The 19,416-nt window shown below is 45.6% G+C and overlaps 1 protein-coding gene and 1 pseudogene across 1 annotated transcript; one reads left to right on the top strand and one right to left on the bottom strand.

The window, feature by feature from the left end:
* Positions 1–757: 757 nt before the first annotated feature.
* CUNH3orf84 (chromosome unknown C3orf84 homolog) lies at positions 758–14,488 on the bottom strand. The gene is made up of 4 exons (XM_027414249.1): positions 14,462–14,488; positions 12,525–12,638; positions 1,614–1,670; positions 758–1,174 (listed from the first exon to the last, which is right to left on the bottom strand). The coding sequence occupies exons 1-4, from the start codon at positions 14,486–14,488 to the stop codon at positions 758–760; spliced, it is 615 nt and encodes a 204-aa protein (XP_027270050.1).
* A 122-nt stretch (positions 14,489–14,610) lies between these two features.
* On the top strand, positions 14,611–16,418 carry LOC100772053 (annotated as a pseudogene).
* The last annotated feature ends 2,998 nt before the right edge of the window (positions 16,419–19,416 follow it).

Here is a 19,416-nt window from a genome sequence, read left to right as displayed (position 1 = left end):
TGTGGTGCTGACTCTCATGCTGTTCTTCCTGCCCTGCCCTCCTTGGGAGGCCTCAACTCTCCCAGGGATGAGAATCCACAGGAAGCCTCTTGAGTCTCATAACCACACCTAAAGTGATCTGGGTCACTAAAGTGACTTTGCCTAAGCCTTGGCTTTGTCTTTGGTAACATAAAGTTACCTGAGTGTCAGGAGACTTGGTAGGATGACCAGAGAAGACCTTCCAAAAACAATATAATTTCACAAGGTTAGGATGACCTCAGATCCAAGTCACACAGTGTCTCCTCAAAGGTTCTGCACAACCACCAAGGGAGCAGTGGCTCAGTGGTGTGGTGGTTGGGGCAGTCTCCTTGTGGGAGGCATCTCTGAGACAGGACTGAACTGTCAAACCCTTCAAGGCACCTGACTCCTGGAGGGAGCTGCCAGCCCTTGAAGCTCCCTCCCTCAGCCTTGGCTGCTCTCTAGGAGGGCCCTCAGGTTCTGTGTTCCTGTGGCTACACTGAGTGCAAGAGGCTACAGTTATTGAGAAGCACTTGGGGCCCTAGAATGCACCCATGGTCGAGGTCACCACCCTGGATTCTGAGTCTGTGGCAGGCCCTGTCCTTTTTCACTTAGTGGCAGGGCTCCCTGGACCACTTCTCCCCAGCCCAGTACACAAACATTGGCTCAAATGCCATGGGAGCCAGACCCAGAACCTGGTAGTGAGCTGCTGATCACAGGCCCCTGAGACATCTTGGGCTGTCAATACAGATAGGTTATGTCAGCATAACCTGTTTAATGCTTGGGACCAGTTTAAACACTCAGAAACTCCATCGTGAAGATAGTGCTGCAGTAACTTGGGTCTCGGGATCCCAGGGCGGTCAGGCCGGATTTCAGTGGCTGGCTCTTGGGGCCTTACCTTGGCGCTACCACAGTGGCCGCCCCGGGATGGGTGGCAGAAGTTGTGCTGGTAGGTGGTGCTGACATAGGGAGGCTGGATCTGCATAAAGTGAACAAGGCGCTGGGGGAGCCTGCTGAGTCCTGAGCCTGACCCGAAATCAGTCTGGTAGGAAGATTCCAGTGGCGGCTGCTGGCTCAATTCCAGCTCGCAGGGTGCCCAGCGCAGGAAGGTGTGTCTTTTCCACAGGCGCTCCAGGTCTTTGCGTCTTCCAATTCCCTGCAGCAGCCAGTAGGGGCCCTCCTCAACGGTACGGGCCCTTGGCCCACAGTCTTGGCATCCAGGGTTTGCTTGGGCCCCATCTAATCCCAGGATGGTGACACTGGAATTGTGCCTGGCCTCCCTAGCCTGTACCCTGCAGTCTCAGTAATGTCACCCATTTTAGCATGAACCTCCGAGTGGCCCCCGGGGATATTTGTACACTCTTGGGCAAACTAGCCAAGAAAACCAAGGCAGAATTGCCTTTGTCTGGGGGATGGGCTATTTAGCAGCGGGAAAGGTTAGGGAAAATAGATGCTCCTCTGACTATTTAAGAAACCTTTGTGAGGTGGAGGGATGGCTCAGCCGTTAAAAGCTAGGCTCACATCCAAAAATATAAGAAACCTTTGCTCCCCCCCTAAAGGTTTTATGTCTTCCCTCCAGCCAGGGGCTCCTCCCCCTTCCTCTTTCCAGCACTCACTTTGTCGAAGGAAGTTCGGTTGTCGTGCTTGGAGAAGAAGTGTTGTCTTACTGGCTCCTTGAAAGAGATGAGAAGGAAGGTAAGTGGGGCCAGTACTTATCTGCTCCTGCATACCGCCTCAGGGCCCATAACTGGGGAAGCTGCAGGAGCCACTTCTAAATTGCTGAAGGGCTAACACCCGGAAAGGGTGGAGAGGAATGAAAGCAATACCTCACTCCTGGTGTGTCTCCTGTCCTGACCTTGCCCTACATAGAAGCTTTAGGACCACTGGGATGTCAGTCCGGACATCTGTCATCAGTGGAGGGCTTTAAATCTAAATTACGGAGGATTAGGCTTCAGTCTTCTCCCTAACAGCATAGCCATGCTCTGAGCCCTAAATGGCATCTGGAAATGAAGGTCTTTCTCCATTTGAGGGTGTCTGCTGGATCCCAGGCTCAATGGCCAACTTGCCTACTCCACATCTTCATGTCAAGGCATGGCAGGCATCTCCAAACACATCCCTGACGTATGTATGAATCACCACAGAACCCTACATTTTGCCTACAGCTCAGACCTTGGCACCTGACAGCTAGATCCAAATATTTCAGTCTTTGAATTCTTGTTTGTTGTTGTCAATTTTTAAAATTTTTATTTATTTATATTTTATGTATGAGTGCTCAGCATGTGTAACTGCACACTAGCAGAGGGCATCATCTATCACGGATGTCCTTGAGCCACCATGTGGGTGCTGGGAATTGAACTCAGGACCTCTGGAAGAGCAACCGGTGCTCTTAACCACCGAGCCACTTTCCATCCCCTGTTTGTTGTTTTGAACACAGTCTTGTTAGGGTAGCCCAAGCTGAATTGGAATTCACTACATATGCCAGGTTGGACTTGAAGATCCTCTGCTTCAGCCTCCCAGATGCTGGAAGGCTGCACCTGGTAAATCCTGGTCAAAACTACTGTCACCTCTTGTCTGAAGTATTGCAAGAGCTTTCCACCTATGCCCATGCTGTCGAGATCCCCACTCCCAGTCTGTTGTCTTCTCAGTAGCCAGAAATTCCTTAATTACATTAACCAGGTCATATCTTGTTTGCCAAAAATCTGCAAAAAGTTTTCATGTTTGTAACAATCAAAATCATAATGGTGGTTCATGAGAGCCATATGACACAGACCCTTCCCTCTGACTTTACTTCTACCATCCTAGTCTTCTCTCTAAACATACCAGTGATTTCCTCTTAGACCTGATCTGGCCAGATCTGCATGGATGGGGTGGTGGTATTAGCAATAGCTGGCAACAAACTCAGGTAAAATGCAAAATTTGGGATGTCTCAGTGGTAGAGTGCTAGCCCAGCTGGTTTTAGACTCTGAATTTGTATCCCCAGAACCAGAAAAAGGAAGAGAAGAAGGGGGGGGCAGCTAATTTCATCTCGAAAAACCAAACAAAACTAACTCCATCAAAGATTGATGATTCTGTTAAAATAAAGTCTGTGGTATAACACTCTGTCTACCCTTTTGGTACTTCGTACCTTAGCTATTATGTATCTGGAAGCAATCTTCAAACAGCATGACAACTCAATGAAGACAGGAAATCGGCCGGTGTTTCTCATAAAGAAGGTGACACAATCGACACTAAACTCCCAGAGCTCTTGGAACTGGGGGTTTAGTTCAGCGGTAGAGAGTGGGGTTTGCATGTTTAAGGCCCTGGGTTCCGCACATTTGCAGCACGTGCACATGCGCGCATTAAAATCAACTAATAATTGACCAACCAAAAAACAAGGCTATTTACAAGAAAAAAATTAGGAGAAACTCTTCAGAATCTAGAGCAGGCAAAGGGTTTAGACTCGGCACCTAATCAAAGCCAAAAGAGAAAGTGAGCCAGGTCTGAGCCACACTGTAATCCCAGCATTTGGGAGGTGGTGGCACACGCCTTTAATCCCAAAACTTGGGAGGCAGAGGCAGGTGGATCTCTGAGTTTGAAGCCAGCCTGGTCTATAGTGTAAGTTCCAAGACAGCCAGGCACAGAGAAACCCTGTCTTGAAAAACCAAAACCAACCAACCAACCAACCAACCAACTAACCAACCAACTAGACCTTATCAGACTTGAAATATTTCTGTTCTTGGGGACTACAGAGCTGTCTCAGCAGTTAAGTGTCCTTTCTGCTCTTGTAGAGAATTCGGGTTCAGCTGCCACATCCTTATGAGGTGGCTCACAACCACCTGTAATTCCAGGTCCAGGGAAGAACACCCTTTGGCCTCTTCTAGAACCTGTACACACTATGTGCACATAAAATAATTCAGGCACACACGTACACACATAAAATAAACAAATCTTTTTTAAAAAGGTGCCAGGCATGACTGCCATGGTTCTAATTCCAGCAGTTAGGAGGTTGAGGTGGGAGGTTTGTCATCGGTTCACTGCCAGTCTGGGCTACACAGGGAGTCCCTGTATCCCAAAAGATTTTTCCTATGAAAATCCATAAGAGGAGGATGAAAAGCAAGCTACAGACTGGGGGAAAATATACTTGCAAACCACAAATTCAGCAAAGACTAGAATCTAGAATAAATAATGATACCATTGCAATAGTAAAATAACAAACAACCCAATAAGAAATGGACAAATAGCAAAGATGTTTCACAAAAAAATGAATATTCAGATGACAAATAACATGAAAAGATGCTTAATATCATTAAACACTGGAGAAATGCAGATCAAAATCACAGTGAAATCTTATTACCCATGTATCAGACTGGCTAAAACTAAAAATAGAGGCAATGCCAAGTGTTAGTGAAAAAGCAGGGAAATTGGACCATTCATGCACTGACTGTGGGAATGTAAAATGGCAAGGCTACGATGGAAAACAGCTTGACAGTTTCTTTTAAAAACCAAACATGCAACTACCATATGATCTAGCAACTGAGCTTCTGGGCATTTATCCCAGAGCAAAGAAAACTTATGTTCACTCTAGGATTTGCACAAATGTTCATAGCAGCTTTATTTATAAGAACCAAAATTGGAATCAGCTTAGATACCCTTTAATAAAGCGAATGCTCAAACAATCCAATACATACAAAACATAGAACGCTACTTAGTAATGAAAAAAAAATAGCTATTTATAGCCACAACTACTTGGATGACTCTCCAGGAAATTACACTGAGCCAGAAAACCAACCTCCAAGGTTGCATACTGGATTATGACACTTCCATGGCAGGTTTTCCCTTTAAGTCACTGATTGGTCGAGACAGGATTTCACAGTGCAGCCCAGACTGTCCTGGGCTCACTGTGTGGCTTAGGTAGCCTCAAACTTGTAGCCATCTTCCTACCTCATCCTCACAAGTGCTGGGATCATAGAGGTGGGCCACAATGCCTGGCTAATTTTTTTTTTTTTGAGACAAAGTCTACCAGTGTAGGCCTAGCTGGTCTGCAATTCAAAGGCTTCCTGCCTTCTGTTTTCTTAGTATCAGAATTCTAAGTGTTAATCAGCACACTTGGCCCAACATTTTCAAGTGACAGAATTTTAGAAGTGAAGGCAGCTGCGAGTGGTGGCACACACCTTTAATCCCAGCACTCAAAAGGCAGCAGCAGGCAGATTATCTGCGAGTTTAAGGCCACCCTAGTTTATGGAGTGAGTTCCAGGACAGCCAAGGCTACATAGAGAAACCCTGTCTGGAGAAACAAAACAACAACAACAAAAACCCAAATCAAAAGAAGTAAAGGCAGGTTAGTAGGAACTGGAGAGGGAGGCACAGGAGACCAGCACCAAGGTTCTTGGAGATGTTGGCCAGAAAGTTGACTTTGCTGGTGGCTATGTGAACCTGCACTGGATAGCGTCCTATAGATCTTAGTACACAGACACCAATACGAGTACATCCGTGGCAATTTATAAAATTAGTAAATTAAAATCATGTCAATTACAGCTTTGTAAAATGTTGCAGTTAAGAGAAAACTGACAAAATGCAGAAGAGTTCTCTAGTATTTCTTCTAAGCATTTGTGTAGGGGACAGTAAGCCACGCCTGCTAGAGGCTGGCTACAGGTGTGCCTGACCACGCCTATCAAGGCGTGGGCAAGGTGAGGTCAGGATGATGCTGGATGGTCTCTTAAGGGGCTGAGAGCACATGGGAGGCCCCTTCTCTCTGGCCCTGCTGCTTGGCTGCCCTGGGCACACTCTGGCTTGCGTTTGGCTGGTATTTATCTGAATAAAGACATCTTAAACCTACAGGCTCTCATCTTACATTTGTTAATGTTTAATCATTTCAATGAAAAAAACTAAGACCTGTAAGATGAAAGGTATGCACATGTGTGAAGCAAGTAAATAAATAAGTGTAAACAGGCATTGTTGTGCACCCCGGTAACCCCAAAACAAAGAAATGGAGGCTGTTGGACCAGAAGCTCAAGGTTGAACTAGGCATGTAGTTCTGTTAGTAGTGTGTGTCCATCATGCATGAAGTCCTGTGGTTCTTCTCACATGTATACAAAGTGGAATGTTGTGGAATATTGTGAGCTGTGTGAAGATGTATTGTTGTGTTGTTATAATAAAAGGATGAATGGCAAATAGCTAGGCAAGCGGTATAGGCAGGATTTCAGGGAAGAGAGAGAGAGGAGGAGGAGGAATAGAGGCATGCAGGACCTGCCAGGCGACATGAGAAAGCAGGAGATGCAAGATGGAGGAGAGGTAACGCCATGGGACAGAACGTAGACTAGTATAAATTCGTTAATTTAAGCTGTAAGATCTGGTTAGGAACAAGCCTAAGCTATAGGCCAAGTTTTCATAATTAATAAGATGTCTCTGTGTCAGTGTTTGGGAACTGGCTGGCAGGACAAAAAAAGACTCATTATATATGGTATCCAACGTGGGAGCCTGTATTTCCATATAGGACCTGAGAAAGCGTTTTTAAAAAAGTTTCAAACATACAAACATGGAGCCAGACATGGCTTCCTAGTCCTGCAGTCTCTCAGGCAGGCCTCAACATACAGAGAAAGGGTTCCAGGCCACTGCCTGCAGATTTGAGGCAGCCAGCACCATGTGCAGAGCCCAGCAGCAGGTTTAAGGCTTGGCTCACATGGTCAGAGAAGGCTGCAGGTACACAGTTGAGTGGTCCAGACCAAGAAAACCTTTAAACAGATACAGTAAAAAATGGGTATAAATAGTCATAGAAAAAAATAGTTTAAGTAGAGAAAAAATAGTTTAAATAGTCTCTAAAGAGAGAGCAAAGTACTATAAAAAGAATAGGCCACATAAAGAAGGGAAGTTACATGGGGCATCTGGATCCTGTAATGTACTTTATTGACTTTGAATTTTTTGAATGCTGATAAGCAAATAGAATCTGCTGAGAGACACTGTGTTATGAAAGGGACTGCTGAATTAAATCAGCCTAGATACTTCAAAATGGAAGTAGGGAAACATGTGCGTTGGGAAAGAGGTTGTGCTTCTGTTTCCACAGGAAAAAAAAAATATAGTTCTCTTCAAAATTAATGATGATCGAATTTGATTGGGGGAGACCTCCTGAAAATCTTGGCTACAGACACATGAGGAAAAAAACCAATACAGACTACAGGACAGGTGACGTGTATGCCGATTCTTCTACCTGGGAGCAGCTCTGAGACTGAATTAGACATGATAATCTTAAGGCTACAGAGTCCTCATGAATTATCATTACATGCCACCTTTCATAGGATGGGTAGAGGTTTGGTTAGACAGTCCAAATGAATTTATAAAGTTGACAGATGCTTTTTACCTGCTCAAACAGAAAACAGAAAAATCATCTTTAACTGACTTGTGCACACTGCACAGTCCATACTTGTGTTAATGCAGATATACATGCTACCTTTAAAAGTTTATGTTTTTGGGCTGGAGAGATGGCTCAGCGATTAAGAGCACTGACTGCTCTTTGGGAGATTGAGGTCCTGAGTTCAATTCCCAGCAACCACATAGTGGCTCACAACCTCTGTAATGAGATCTGGTGCCCTCTTCTGGCCTGCAGGCATATGTGCAGGCAGAACACTGTATACATAATAGATAAATCTTTTTTAAAAAGTTTATGCTTTCCTCTGGGTGTTGGTGGCACACTCCTTTAATCCCAGCACTCGGGAGGCAGAGGCAGGGGAATCTCTGTGAGTTTGAGGCCAGCCTGGTCTACAGAGCAAGTGCCAGGATATCCAAAGCTACACAGAAACCCTGTCTCGAAAAACCTAAAAAAAAAAAATTTTTTTTTTAAGGACCAGACACTAATAAAGTGGCCCAGGTGATACAGCCTCTCAGAATGCCTCTGTTGCAGTTTCCTCAAAAATTCTGCAACCAGAACAACTTCAAAGCTGCTAACTGAGATGGTTCAGCCTCACACACTATCCAGCTAAGACTTCTGATAAGCCTTACACTTTCCCATCAGAGACTAAACAAAAAATAATACAACCAGCTCTCCCAGGACTTGACCATTATCCCAATTTTTTCAGGGTCCCCTAAGGATGCTGTTGCCACCCCCCCAACAGGAAACAGCCTAGAGAACACGATGCCCACATTCCCAAGAGGTGATGGGTGGTTTTTGGTCATTTGGTGGGTTATGGATATTTGTCATCACTTAGGAGGGTTGGCCACAAATTATTACTGGCCATAGTCAGGAAAAAAGTTGAACAGAAGATTCTATTTAGGGATTTCTTTCTGAAGGGAAAAATGGGGGGGTATAGTATAGAAATTATGTAATAAAAGAGTAGATTGTTAAGTCTATTTAAAAAATTACTTATTTATTTTTATTTGCATTGGTGTTTTGCCTGCATGTATGTCTATGTGGGGGTATTAAATCTTGGAGTTACAGGCACATGTGAACTGCCATGTGGGTGCTGGGAATTGAACCTGGGTCCTCCTCAAGAGCCATCTCTCCAGCCCCCTTAAGTCTACTGTTGAACAACCACTAGTCTAAAATATTTTACATTGGTATGGATTTTTGGATATTGATACAAACTTAAGGTTATTTTGTTATACTGTATATATATTTCTACTATTGTTTAAGGTATTGTACCTATGCAGCCCATTTTAAAAATGTATTGTAAAGTTTTGGTCCTTGAAAACAATTTAGGCTAATAAAGAAATACGGGTTAGTGGCAAGTCATCTATGGCAAACTTGTAGTCATGTTAGGTAAGTTTTCAAGGTCAAATAGAGATATATTTTAGATAGATAGATGGTCTTCAAACACTTCAGAGAGCTACACAGTATGGCATCCAAGGTGTTTTAATAACATAAGGCTTTTCATGACAGTGAGATGGGTCTGCTCCTGGCAGCACCAATCTACTTAAAAGTTTTGCTTTCATTGTAGCAAGAAACTGCCTTTGCCTCCACTGCTGGCAGAATGCTGTCTAAACTGTACAAGCAGGACGCAAAAGAAAGCCACTACTGAACTTTGCTAAGACAAGTTAGGAAAGTCCTTTGAAATTCCTGCTTCACAGAAAAGTCTGTCAGATACTCTAAGCCTGGGGACTGAAGATGGATGCCCCAATTTTGCAGAGGAACCTTGGGTGATTGTCCAGGCAGCAGCCAGATGCCTCTGTTGTTTTTCTTTGTTTTAGAAGTTGCTTGCTCTGCACTTCTTGTTTAATTAGGCAATATTATATCCTTCCTGGGTCTCTGATGGGGTTGAAGATTAAATAGTTATAGTTACAGTTTTGCTTATTTATTTATTTATGTTTTTTGAGACAGGATTTCTCTATGGCTTTGGAGGCTGTTCTGGAACTCACTCTGTAGACCAGGTGGTCTCGAACTCACAGAGATCTGTCTGCCTCTGCCTCCCGAGTGCTGGGATCAAAGGCGCGTGCCACCACTGCCTGGCCCAGTTTTCCTTATTTTTATAGAAAGTAAATCGGCTATAAAACTTTGAACTCACCAGCATAGGATAAATGATGGAGTATATTCAGAGTTAGTTGAATTAGCAAACCACAAGTCCCAGAGAAAGCCCTGTCTCAAGGTAGATAGCTGTCCTGAGAAACAACACACACACACACACACACACACACACACACACACACACACACACACACACACACATCTGGATGCCTAGGACAAGTTCCAACTGACCTCTAGGTTTCTCCCATCTCTATTCTCATTGGCAGAGTCATACACAGCCTAGAATGAACATTGCTGTTGTTAGAGACAGCTCTGACTGGAAACTCATTATTCCTACAGTGGCAGGATAATTTATTGACTCCCACTGATTCCAGTTTTGCTCTCTCACAACTATAAGAGCCTGGTGAGCAAGAGTCATTTCCTCTCCACCCAGGCAGTTCTGGGTATTCTTCTCCTTCAGAAGAAGTATCAGATGCATTTCTTGTCTCTTTAACCATTTAGGTTTCTCTCTTATTGAGGTGCCCATGGTATCTGAGCAGGTGGGACTAGAGACATGATTCTTAATTAAGAGGCCTTGGGGAGGAAGACAGGTTTTGCTGGGAAGAGGCAGTGTTCTCGTGTGAGAGAGCTAAGTGTCCTGGAGAAGCTGACAGTGTCAAGTCAGCCGAGTTCTCAGGGAGGAACCTCTGAGTTGGGTGTAGACAAAGGGTGCAGCAGGGACACAGCTCTGCAGCCAAAGGACCTGCTCCATCCACGTGTGACTCTTCTTGTCTGACTCTGGGAACAAACAGGACTGATATTACAGTTCCCAAGGGCCAGGCAGGTAAAGACTAGAATAAATCCATCTGGTTTCGAAGGAAAACAACAGAAGAAAAAACAGAATTTTCCCCATACCCAGATGTCATAGATGACATTTTCACCTGCTCTAAGCTGGAGAAAAGGGTTGCCACATCTCGGGAAGGCTTTTAAACAAACAACACTAGTTGCAATCAGCCAATGGGAGTAAAATATGCACCTTCCCAGGGCAGTCCTATTAATTAAAATAGGCTTAGACTGAGGAAGAGCCATGAGACTTGACATTTATTCAACCCAAGGCAATACATACAGATCAAGCTGTTTGGGTATTTGATAATGCCAGAAAATGCCTCAAGTCTTCAAATGGATCATCAGCCAAAACAAGTCTCCTATCTGTCTGTTCTTGAGGGATGGGTTTAACAAATCAAGAGAATGTTTGCTCTCTGGGATGAGAGCTGCCTGAGGGATATTGTAAAAGTCCAGCAGCAAGGTTCTGGATTGTTTCTGCCTCTGTACCACTAGCTCTCAGTTTTCCCTTCTCTCTCTTTGGTTTAGGACAAAATGACCTTGGACTCATTATGTAGCAAGGCTGTCTTTGAACTCTTGACCTTCCTGACTTCACCTTCCAAGTGATGGGACAGCAGGTGTATGCCACCACACCCGGCTTCATCACTCTTTCAAAAGGAACGAGGGTGCTGATGGGCAATCTGAAGCTGCATTTTGGGCCTGGTTTTGTAAGCATTGCCAGTAAGTCCTTCCAGCTGGAGATGCTAAGAATGTGAAGAGATACAGCAGCCTCTAAGACCCTGCTGTCGGCCTGAGAAAACAGCTTCTGAAGAAGCAGATGGCAAATCTTAGAGGACCTGGCAAAAGACTGGTGAACAAGAAGCTATAGTGGGTGGAGTGTGTTTCTCTGGGCTTCCCTCCTCCCTGCCCTGGATTAGGAGCAGACTAGTCTGTACATGGCCACTTTGAAGCCCTGGGAGGAGACAAGGAAAATGGGGGATGTTTCTTACCCCCTTCTGTTCTCAGGAGCGTTGATTCTTTCCGGGCTCCTCACTGCACACCTATCCTTCTCTTCTGGATTCTAGCTGCCCCATCCCTTTGGGCTCTTCTGGGGTAACAGTAAAGGCCGTTTGCCAGCTTTTTGTTTATTTGCTTGCTCGGTTTTGTTTTGAGACAGAGTCTCACACACCCTAAGCTGGACTCAAACACACTGTAAAGTTGTGGAAAACTTTGAATATATGATATTCCCGTATGCTGGGATTATAGGCATGTGCCTTGTTTATTCAATGCTCTGGATCAAATCCATGGCTTCAAGCTCCATAGTCAGGCATGCTACCAACTGTGCCACATCCCCAGCCTGTGTATTTGACACAGAATCTTGCTGTGTAGCTAAGATTACAGACATATACAAGCAACCCCAGACACTTGGCTGTGACACAGGTGGATGTGATGGCTCTTGGGTGTAATCAGAGAACTTGAACAGGTGGAACAGGATGGTTCTTGTGTGTTCAAGGCTGGCCTGAGATACCTGATGAGTTAGGCCAGCCTGGGCTACAGAATGAGACCTTGTTTCGAATCTTATCCTCTAAACAAAATCTTGTGAGACCATCTTTTACCGAGGCCTCCATAGCTGCTGCTTTTGTACACAAATACTCCCGAGTTTTCCTATTTTGGCTGTGCTTTTCAATGCTGTGAGTCTGACTGGTGTGTACACACCTCCTTGTCTACGAGTGTGAAAACGGTGGAGGGCTGGCCCTGCATGCTCCTCCTATGCTCTTGAATCCTGTTTCTGCTATTCTAAGCCACCTATGCTCCTGTCCTTCCCAATCCTCCCTAGCCAGGTACGTGGGCTGGTACCAGCCACCACCTGCCAACTAAAAGGAGGCTTCCTACTCATGCCCAAGTCCTAGGACTGGGAGGCTAGTTGTGGATTTTTGTGGCCTCAAAGAATCTGAAGTTAAGGGAAGTTCAGTAAAATTCAAGGATTGCTTCCTCAGTTTTGTAGGCTCTATTCCCCATTGCCACCCACTCTACCTTGACTTAGAGCCTTCTCCCATCCCGAAGGATTCATAAACAAAACTGCTCACTTTGGTACCTGCTCTTCTCTACCCTTTTGGTAGCGATCTGATCTCAAGGACAAGGTTCCAGACCTTGTGCTATCCCAGGGATAGGCTGTTCCCAGGTGCCTGTCTTGTCGGTCTGTCTCTGCAAGGGCTGAGATGGTGCTTGGGATCTCATAGAGGCAGGAAGAACCCTTTCCTTCCCACTGCCCTCGGGGTGCTGGGGTGCTTCTTACCTCACATCTCTGCAGGAACACTGCTGGGGGAGGGGGCTTGGCTGCAAGGCGATATTCTCCCGCACTCTCGCTCTTGACTTGGCCTCGATAGTGCCCGTAGAAGCCACTGTTGTACTACAACAAAGGAGGGAAAAATATGGTCAAGCCCACTTAAATCCTTACCCTGGGTTCCAAGAACGTTTCTGACAAGAGAATTTGAAGAGAAAAAACACTCCTGGTTTGGGGCCAGCACGGAGTTGTTCCCATCTTTCATTGGGACAAGTGGCTTCAATATGTGGATCTATGCAGGCTATGTGTATATGGAATGCAAAGGACATCATCTAGTAAGAACATACTTCTGTAGGCAAAGCTACTGTTGAGTAGGGTGCTGCTTCCTTTAGATCTGAGAGTAAGTCCCCCTTGTTTCTCTCCCTACAATATTAATAATGGGTAAAGGGTCCCTGAGAACCAAGAATCCAACAGATATTTCTTTTGAACCTATTGGCAAGGTTGTGAACACTCATTTACCATACATTCTGTTATTCTGGGGCAAAAATGAGTACCCCTGAACATGGGGCACTCAAGCAAGACATAAACTTTCCCAACAGAAGATATAACCAATAGCGAACCTCCAGATATAAGTCAGAGGAAGGTACTGACAGAAAACCAGAACTAAGCTCTTGTTAGCCAGGCATGCTGGCTCATACCTGTAATTTAAGCAGTGGGGAGAACTGAGGTGGGAGGAGAATGTGAATTCAGGGCTATACTGAGTTACATAGCAAGGGCAGGGCCAGCCCAAGCTACAGTGGAAGACTGTCTCAAAAAAGAAAAAAAGATAAAGAAAGTAGGAGATGCCATGTTGGAAACAGAAGGGGTTCAGGGTAGTCAATAGGATGAGAAAGAGAAAGGGGGATTAAATGACCAAATGCATCTATATGCATGTAGAATATATATATATATTGCTGAAGAGATAATTCAGCAATTAACAATACTGATTGTTCTTCCAGAAGACCTGAGTTTGATCCCCAGAACCCACATGGCAGCTCACAACCATCTACATTTCTAGTCCCACGGAATCTGATGCCATCTTCTGGCCTCCTTGGGCACCAGGCACACAGACATACATGAAGAAAAAACATTCATACACATAAAACAAAAAATACATTTTTAAAACGTAAGTCCCTGTGGAAGGGCTGTTCTGTGCTGATATCATTAGGTGGACACTCTATGGCCCGGCCCTTTTTGTTTGTTTTTGGTTTTTGGTTTTTCCAGACAGGGTTTCTCTGTGTAGCTTTGGAGCGTATCCTGGCACTCGTTCTGGAGACCAGGCTGGCTTCAAACTCACAGAGATCCTCCTGCCTCTGCCTCCCGAGTGCGGGGATTAAAGGCGTGCGCCACCAACATGCCCTTTTGTATTGAGTCCTTTTGAAGAACTACATCCCCCATAATTATAACCCTAAGCAGAGGGGCTTGGCTTGAGCCTCCAGCTCAAGCTGGCCTCCAGCCATAACAGTGGGTTCCTTGACATCTCCTTCCATTTCACTGAAGATTTGCACCTTAATTGTCTACCTGTTCCTGTACTATTTGTGGACACCCTCTCACTCATTACTCAGTTTAGCTTAACAATATTTTGAGTTCAACAGCATTCACTATGTTCCAGGCATGGGGGATGAGCCCAGGAAATAGATTTAAAAAACTGATATCCTGATGTTGCCAAATTAGAGAGCAGTTAGTCCTGAAGGTTTGATGGAGCTTGGGAGGACCAATGAAGAACTGATGCTAGAGGAATAAGAGGCTCACTGGTGAGCAGGAGAGCAGGGAGCAAGGCAGACTACAGGGGTGTGGCGGTCTGGAGGGGGAGGAGAGGGCAGCTCAAGGCTTCTGCCCACCAGGATGCAGATGCAGATGCAGGGTGACACCTCCCTTTACCCTCATGACTCACAAAGACTAACTCTTACCCAGGAGCCTATTAAAGCATCTCGCATCCTTCCACGAAGGGAGGCAAAAAGGCAAACTTTCCTCTTGTCTTTGATGCTACATCTGAGGAGAGAATCTCAAGAGGCCAGCTATTTGCTGCTTAGCAACAAAGGGAGGTTGTGACTGCACAATGCTGCTGCTGAGGTGGACCCAGCCTCTTGCCTTCTTGTGCTTGCTGCCCTGTTTCTTCTTTATGAGAAAACTCTAGCTCTCATCATTATGGGCCTGGGGGAGGGAGTCTTTATACAAACATGCAGTGCTCCACAGTAGAGTCTGATGAACTCGCAGACAGTGAAATATTAAAGACCACTTTAGAGGCAAATATTGTATCTTTAAAACTCTGTGACAAGGCCAGGCAGAAGTGGAACATGCCTTTAATCCCAGCTCTCAGGAGGCAAAAGCAGGTTATCTCTGAGTTCGAGGCCAGCCTGGTCTACATAGTGAGTTCCAGGACAGCTGGGGCTGTTAAACAGAGAAACCTTGTCTCAGAAAACCAAAACCAAAACAACAAAAAACCGTCTGTGACAATACTGCTAGGGACATAAAACATTTAGAAAGCATTCTATGAAGTCAGAAGAAATGTCAAAAGGTTGCTCTTAGGAAAAATCACTGCTTCACAATCAAACTCTACCTACTTATGCCAGATTTTGTGTGACAAGAAGTGCCTTTTTTTGGTCTTGTTTTCCTTTCCTTTCTTTCTCCCTTGCTCTCTTTCTTTCTCTTTCTTCCTTCTCCTTCCTTTTTTCTTTTCTTTGTTTTTCAAGACAGGGTTTCCCTGTGTAGCTTTGGAGCCTGTTCTGGAACTAGCTCTGTTTTTTTTTGTTGTTTTTAAGATTTTATTTATTATGTATACAACATTCTGCTTCCATGAATATCTGCACACCAGAAGAGGGCACCAGATCTCATTACGGATGGTTGTGAGCCACCATGTGGTTGCTGGGAATTGAACTCAGGACCTCTGGAAGAGCTGTCAGTGTTCTTAACCTCTGAGCTATCTCTCCAGGCCATTTGCTTGTGTTTTGAAATGGGATCTTACTGTGTGGTCCTGGATGAGCTAGAACCCATTATATGGGCCAGGTGGCTTCAAATTTGCATTGACCTTCCTACCTACTCAAGTGCTGCGATTTCAGGCATGTACCACCATGCCTGACTTCTGACTGCTTGCTTTCTTTGAGACAGGGTCTCATGTATCCCAGTCTGGCCCCAAACTTGTTCTGTAGCCAAAAGACATTAAACTTCGGATTCTCTTGCCTCCGTCCAGAGTGCTGGGATTACAAGTGTACACCACAATTGGCTCCATTGCTTTGTCACTATAGATACATTTGTATTTTAATCATTTTATATGACTTCCACGGCGGACACCATCGGCTTCCTGTTTTCCCTCGCCTATCGCGAGCTCTGCGGGCTCTGCCCGCCGGAAGCGAGCCGGGAGCGGGGCCGCGGTCGGCCCGCTGCGCACCAGGACAAATCTAAAAAAGATAGATCGTAAGAAAAACCGAAGACCTGTGTTACAGGTGTTTCATCAGTTTGTAAGACATGAGTCTGAAGTGGCCAGCAGTTTGGTTCTTGAAAGATCTAAGAATCGTGTTCAGTTACTTGGGCGAGTAGGTCAGGACCCTGTCATGAGACAGGTGGAAGGAAAAAAACCCAGTCACAGTATTTTCTCTGGCGACAAATGAGATGTGGCGATCCGGAGACAGTGGAGTATACCAAATGGGGGGCGGGAGTCAGAACACAACATGGCACGGAATATCAGTGTTTCGACCAGGCCTCAGAGACGTGGCATAGCAGTATGTGAAAAAGGGGGCTCGCATATTTGTGGAAGGGAAAGTGGACTATGGTGAATACATGGATAAAAATAACGTGAGGCGGCAAGCGACAACAATCATAGCTGATAACACCATATTTCTGAGTGACCAGATAAAAGAAAAGTCGTGAACGAATGGATGATTCTTCTTTGTGATCATTGTTTGGTACAGCCTCCTTCCCAAATCATGTATAGTCTACAGTTTAAAGATTAAAAAGTTTTATATAAATAATTTTATATAAATAGAACTACACAGTGTGTGTGAGAGGGCCAGGGAGTCAGACCAGAGCCATGACAGGTTTCTTTTTTTTTTTTTTGAGACAGGGCTTCTCTGTGTAGCTTTGGAGCCTGTCCTGGAAGTAGCTCTGGAGACCAGGCTGATTTCGAACTCACAGGTCACAGAGATCTGCCTGCCTCTGCCTCCTGAGCGCTGGGACTAAAGGTGTGCACAACCAACACCCGGCTGTGTCCGACTTTTACTACCATAATCACTTTGAGACTTATGGGCACTACTGTAATCATCGTTCCATCATTTTTATTACTTGGGTTTACTTTTGTTGTTTTTGTTTGTTGGTTTTTGGTTTTTTGAGGCAGGGTCTCTCTGTGTAGCTTTGGAGGCTGTCCTGGCACTCGCTCTGGAGACCAGGCTGGCCTCGAACTCACAGGGATCCCCTGCCTCCCTCAGGACAGAGTCGGAGCTGGGCCGCGGGGCCTGAGGGTCCAGCCTCGCAGGGCCTAGCTGTGGCTCAAGGCGCTTCGTGAGGTGAGGTGACCCGTTTAGCCAGGTGCTGGATTGGACCCACTAAAACTGTTAGGACGGTTAAAACCTTAAAACCGTTAAAAGCCCTTGGCCTCCCGCGGCCGCGGGGCGGAGCCAAGGAGCGGCGTTCTCATTGGTGAACGCCTCCGGGGGCGGGGCCTCACCTCGGCGGGGCGGGAGGATTTCCCGCAGGCTGTCTTCGAAGCCTGAAGGTGTGAGCGCGCGCCGGCCCGGCCCGTGTGGCGCCGGAGGTGAGGACAGGACGCCCGGAGGGGCGTGAGCGAGGAGGGAGGGGCGCGAGGATGGGAGGGCTGGGAGAGACGGGGAACGGCCTGGGCGCGGGCACCGCGCAGCCACAGTCTCTGGCTCCCTTTCCTCGTGGCCCAGGACCACCAAGAAGCCTGGCCTGAGGCTCTCTCTCCGCGTCAGACTCACTGGGCCGCGGCTTCCTGTGGGAGATAATAGAAGAGTCAACTTGGGGAATCAGAGGAGCCAACTGGATTTTGTCTTTATTGTTAGGAACAAACACTTTGGGAAAGTGTTAGGAGGGAAAGAAACTATACAATGATGAATGCATGCAAAAAAAGAAAAAACAATTTATATCCCTTTTCAGACATTTCCCACAATTTAGAAATGGCAGGTTTATTGTAGCCAGGAGGAAACCCAGTCAAAAACCTTTTTTTCTTAAAAAGTGCGCTGTCTGGGAAACGCATAGGAATGGCTGTCTAGGAGCTTGGAGGGCCGCTTAGAACCCTGTGTTTTATTATACTTACCAGAAGGGAGTCGTGTAAAGGGTCACAGGTCAACTTTGAAGAATTTGGTCCTCGCCTTCCACCACGTGGGTCTCAGGGATCGAACTTATGTTGTCATGGTTGGCAGCAAGCATCTTTATCCATTAAGCACTTTAGCCCTTGGAGGGAGCTTCTTGACCAGACAATATGAGAGTTTACAATTCCTCCTGGCGATTATGTGGAAGGAGACCAGAAGTCTGAGGAAGAGACTTTTTCTGCGTTAAAGGAAGGGTCGGGGCGGAGGGGATGATGTAGAGAATATAAGACATAGGGTGTGGAGGGAAGTGCTGGATGGTTTCACTCAGATTCCCAGAGCTGAGACAGGAGAATGACAAATTCTAGGACATCCTGAGCTATATAGGGAGTTCCTGGCCTATCTCTTGTTAAGTGGTAGAGCGCTATCTCCCCAATAAAGCCTGTGAGGTCCCCGCGCCCCAGGCTGTTCCCCTTTAATTTCAGTACTTGGGAGGCAGAGCCAGGCGAAGTTGTAGGAAAACCAGGGCTACACAGAGAAACCCTGTCTGGGAAAAAAAAAATTCTCAGAGTTAATGATGGTGCTCAGAGGAGGAGTCCCTCTGACTCCCAGGGCCGCCCTCTCTTTACACACATTCTTCTTAATTTGTCTAGAGCCTTTATTGTAGAAATAGTGGCTCCACCTTTCTCCTTTCATGCTTTCTTTACTAAAGATGGGTTTATAAATGGATCGAGAACTGCACTGAAAGTTTCAAATATATGCATTTAAGGTGTCATTTACCTTGATGGACCAGGCATATTGGAATGACTTATTCCATTCATTCACTATTCTTGTCTGGTAGAATCATCAAGGAGGGGGCTTTGGCTGATAGGATCTCTGTTCTTTAAAGTTAAAAGTTCATTTAGCTGACAGGAAACAAGTAAAAGCACAAAGGACAAGCTCGGGCTGAGGACATTAGCCCATGTGGTCCTTACACATAGTAAAGAGGAATAATAAGAACATGTCCTCCCCTCTTTTTGGAGGTAGCCTCTAGATACGTAATCCATGGTGGCCTTAAACCCTTTGTCCTCTGCCTGTTTCTCTAGTGCTGGAATTATGGGTGTGTGCCACTATGCTTGGCATTATCATAGGTTTTTCTAAATAAATTGTATTTATCTGTATGGATGTCTTGCCAGCATGTTTGTCTATACACCATATGCATACAGTGCCCAAGGAGACCAGAAGAGGGTGTTGGATCCTTTGGGCATAGATGGTTGTGATCTGCCAGCCATGTAGGTGCTAGGAATCAAATCCCGGTCCTTTGGAAAAGCAGCCAGTGCTATTAACCACTGAACCATCTCTCCAGCCTTCTGTCACAGGGTAGCACTATGTAGCTCTGGCTAGCCTGGAATTCACAATGTAGATAAGGCTGGCTTCAAATTTACAGAGCTCTACCAGACTCCCTATAAAGCTTAGGTTGGCCATTAAACCTGTCCTAATCTTCCCTGCTTCCACCTCCTGAAGTTACAATTACAGGTGTGTGACCACCACATCTGGCTTATAATACAGTTTGATAGCAAAAAAGGTATTTTTTTTCTGGCACATTAAGTCGTGAAATTTTTCAC

Source organism: Cricetulus griseus, chromosome 4, assembly GCF_003668045.3.
Source record: "Cricetulus griseus strain 17A/GY chromosome 4, alternate assembly CriGri-PICRH-1.0, whole genome shotgun sequence".
NCBI lineage: Eukaryota > Metazoa > Chordata > Mammalia > Rodentia > Cricetidae > Cricetulus > Cricetulus griseus.
The sequence above is the reverse complement of the archived record's forward strand: the minus strand, read 5'-3'. Positions and strand labels throughout refer to the sequence as shown.

Excerpts from the sequence above, each read along its gene's own strand:
- CUNH3orf84 (XM_027414249.1), bottom strand. The coding sequence starts at position 14,488 with ATGCGAGATGCTTTAATAGGCTCCTGG. Across the intron at positions 1,671-12,524 it reads TGTTCCTGCAGAGATGTGAG|GAGCCAGTAAGACAACACTT; the intron begins GTAAGAAGCACC and ends ATCTCTTTCAAG. Across the intron at positions 1,175-1,613 it reads ACCGAACTTCCTTCGACAAA|GGCCCCTACTGGCTGCTGCA; the intron begins GTGAGTGCTGGA and ends ACCGTTGAGGAG.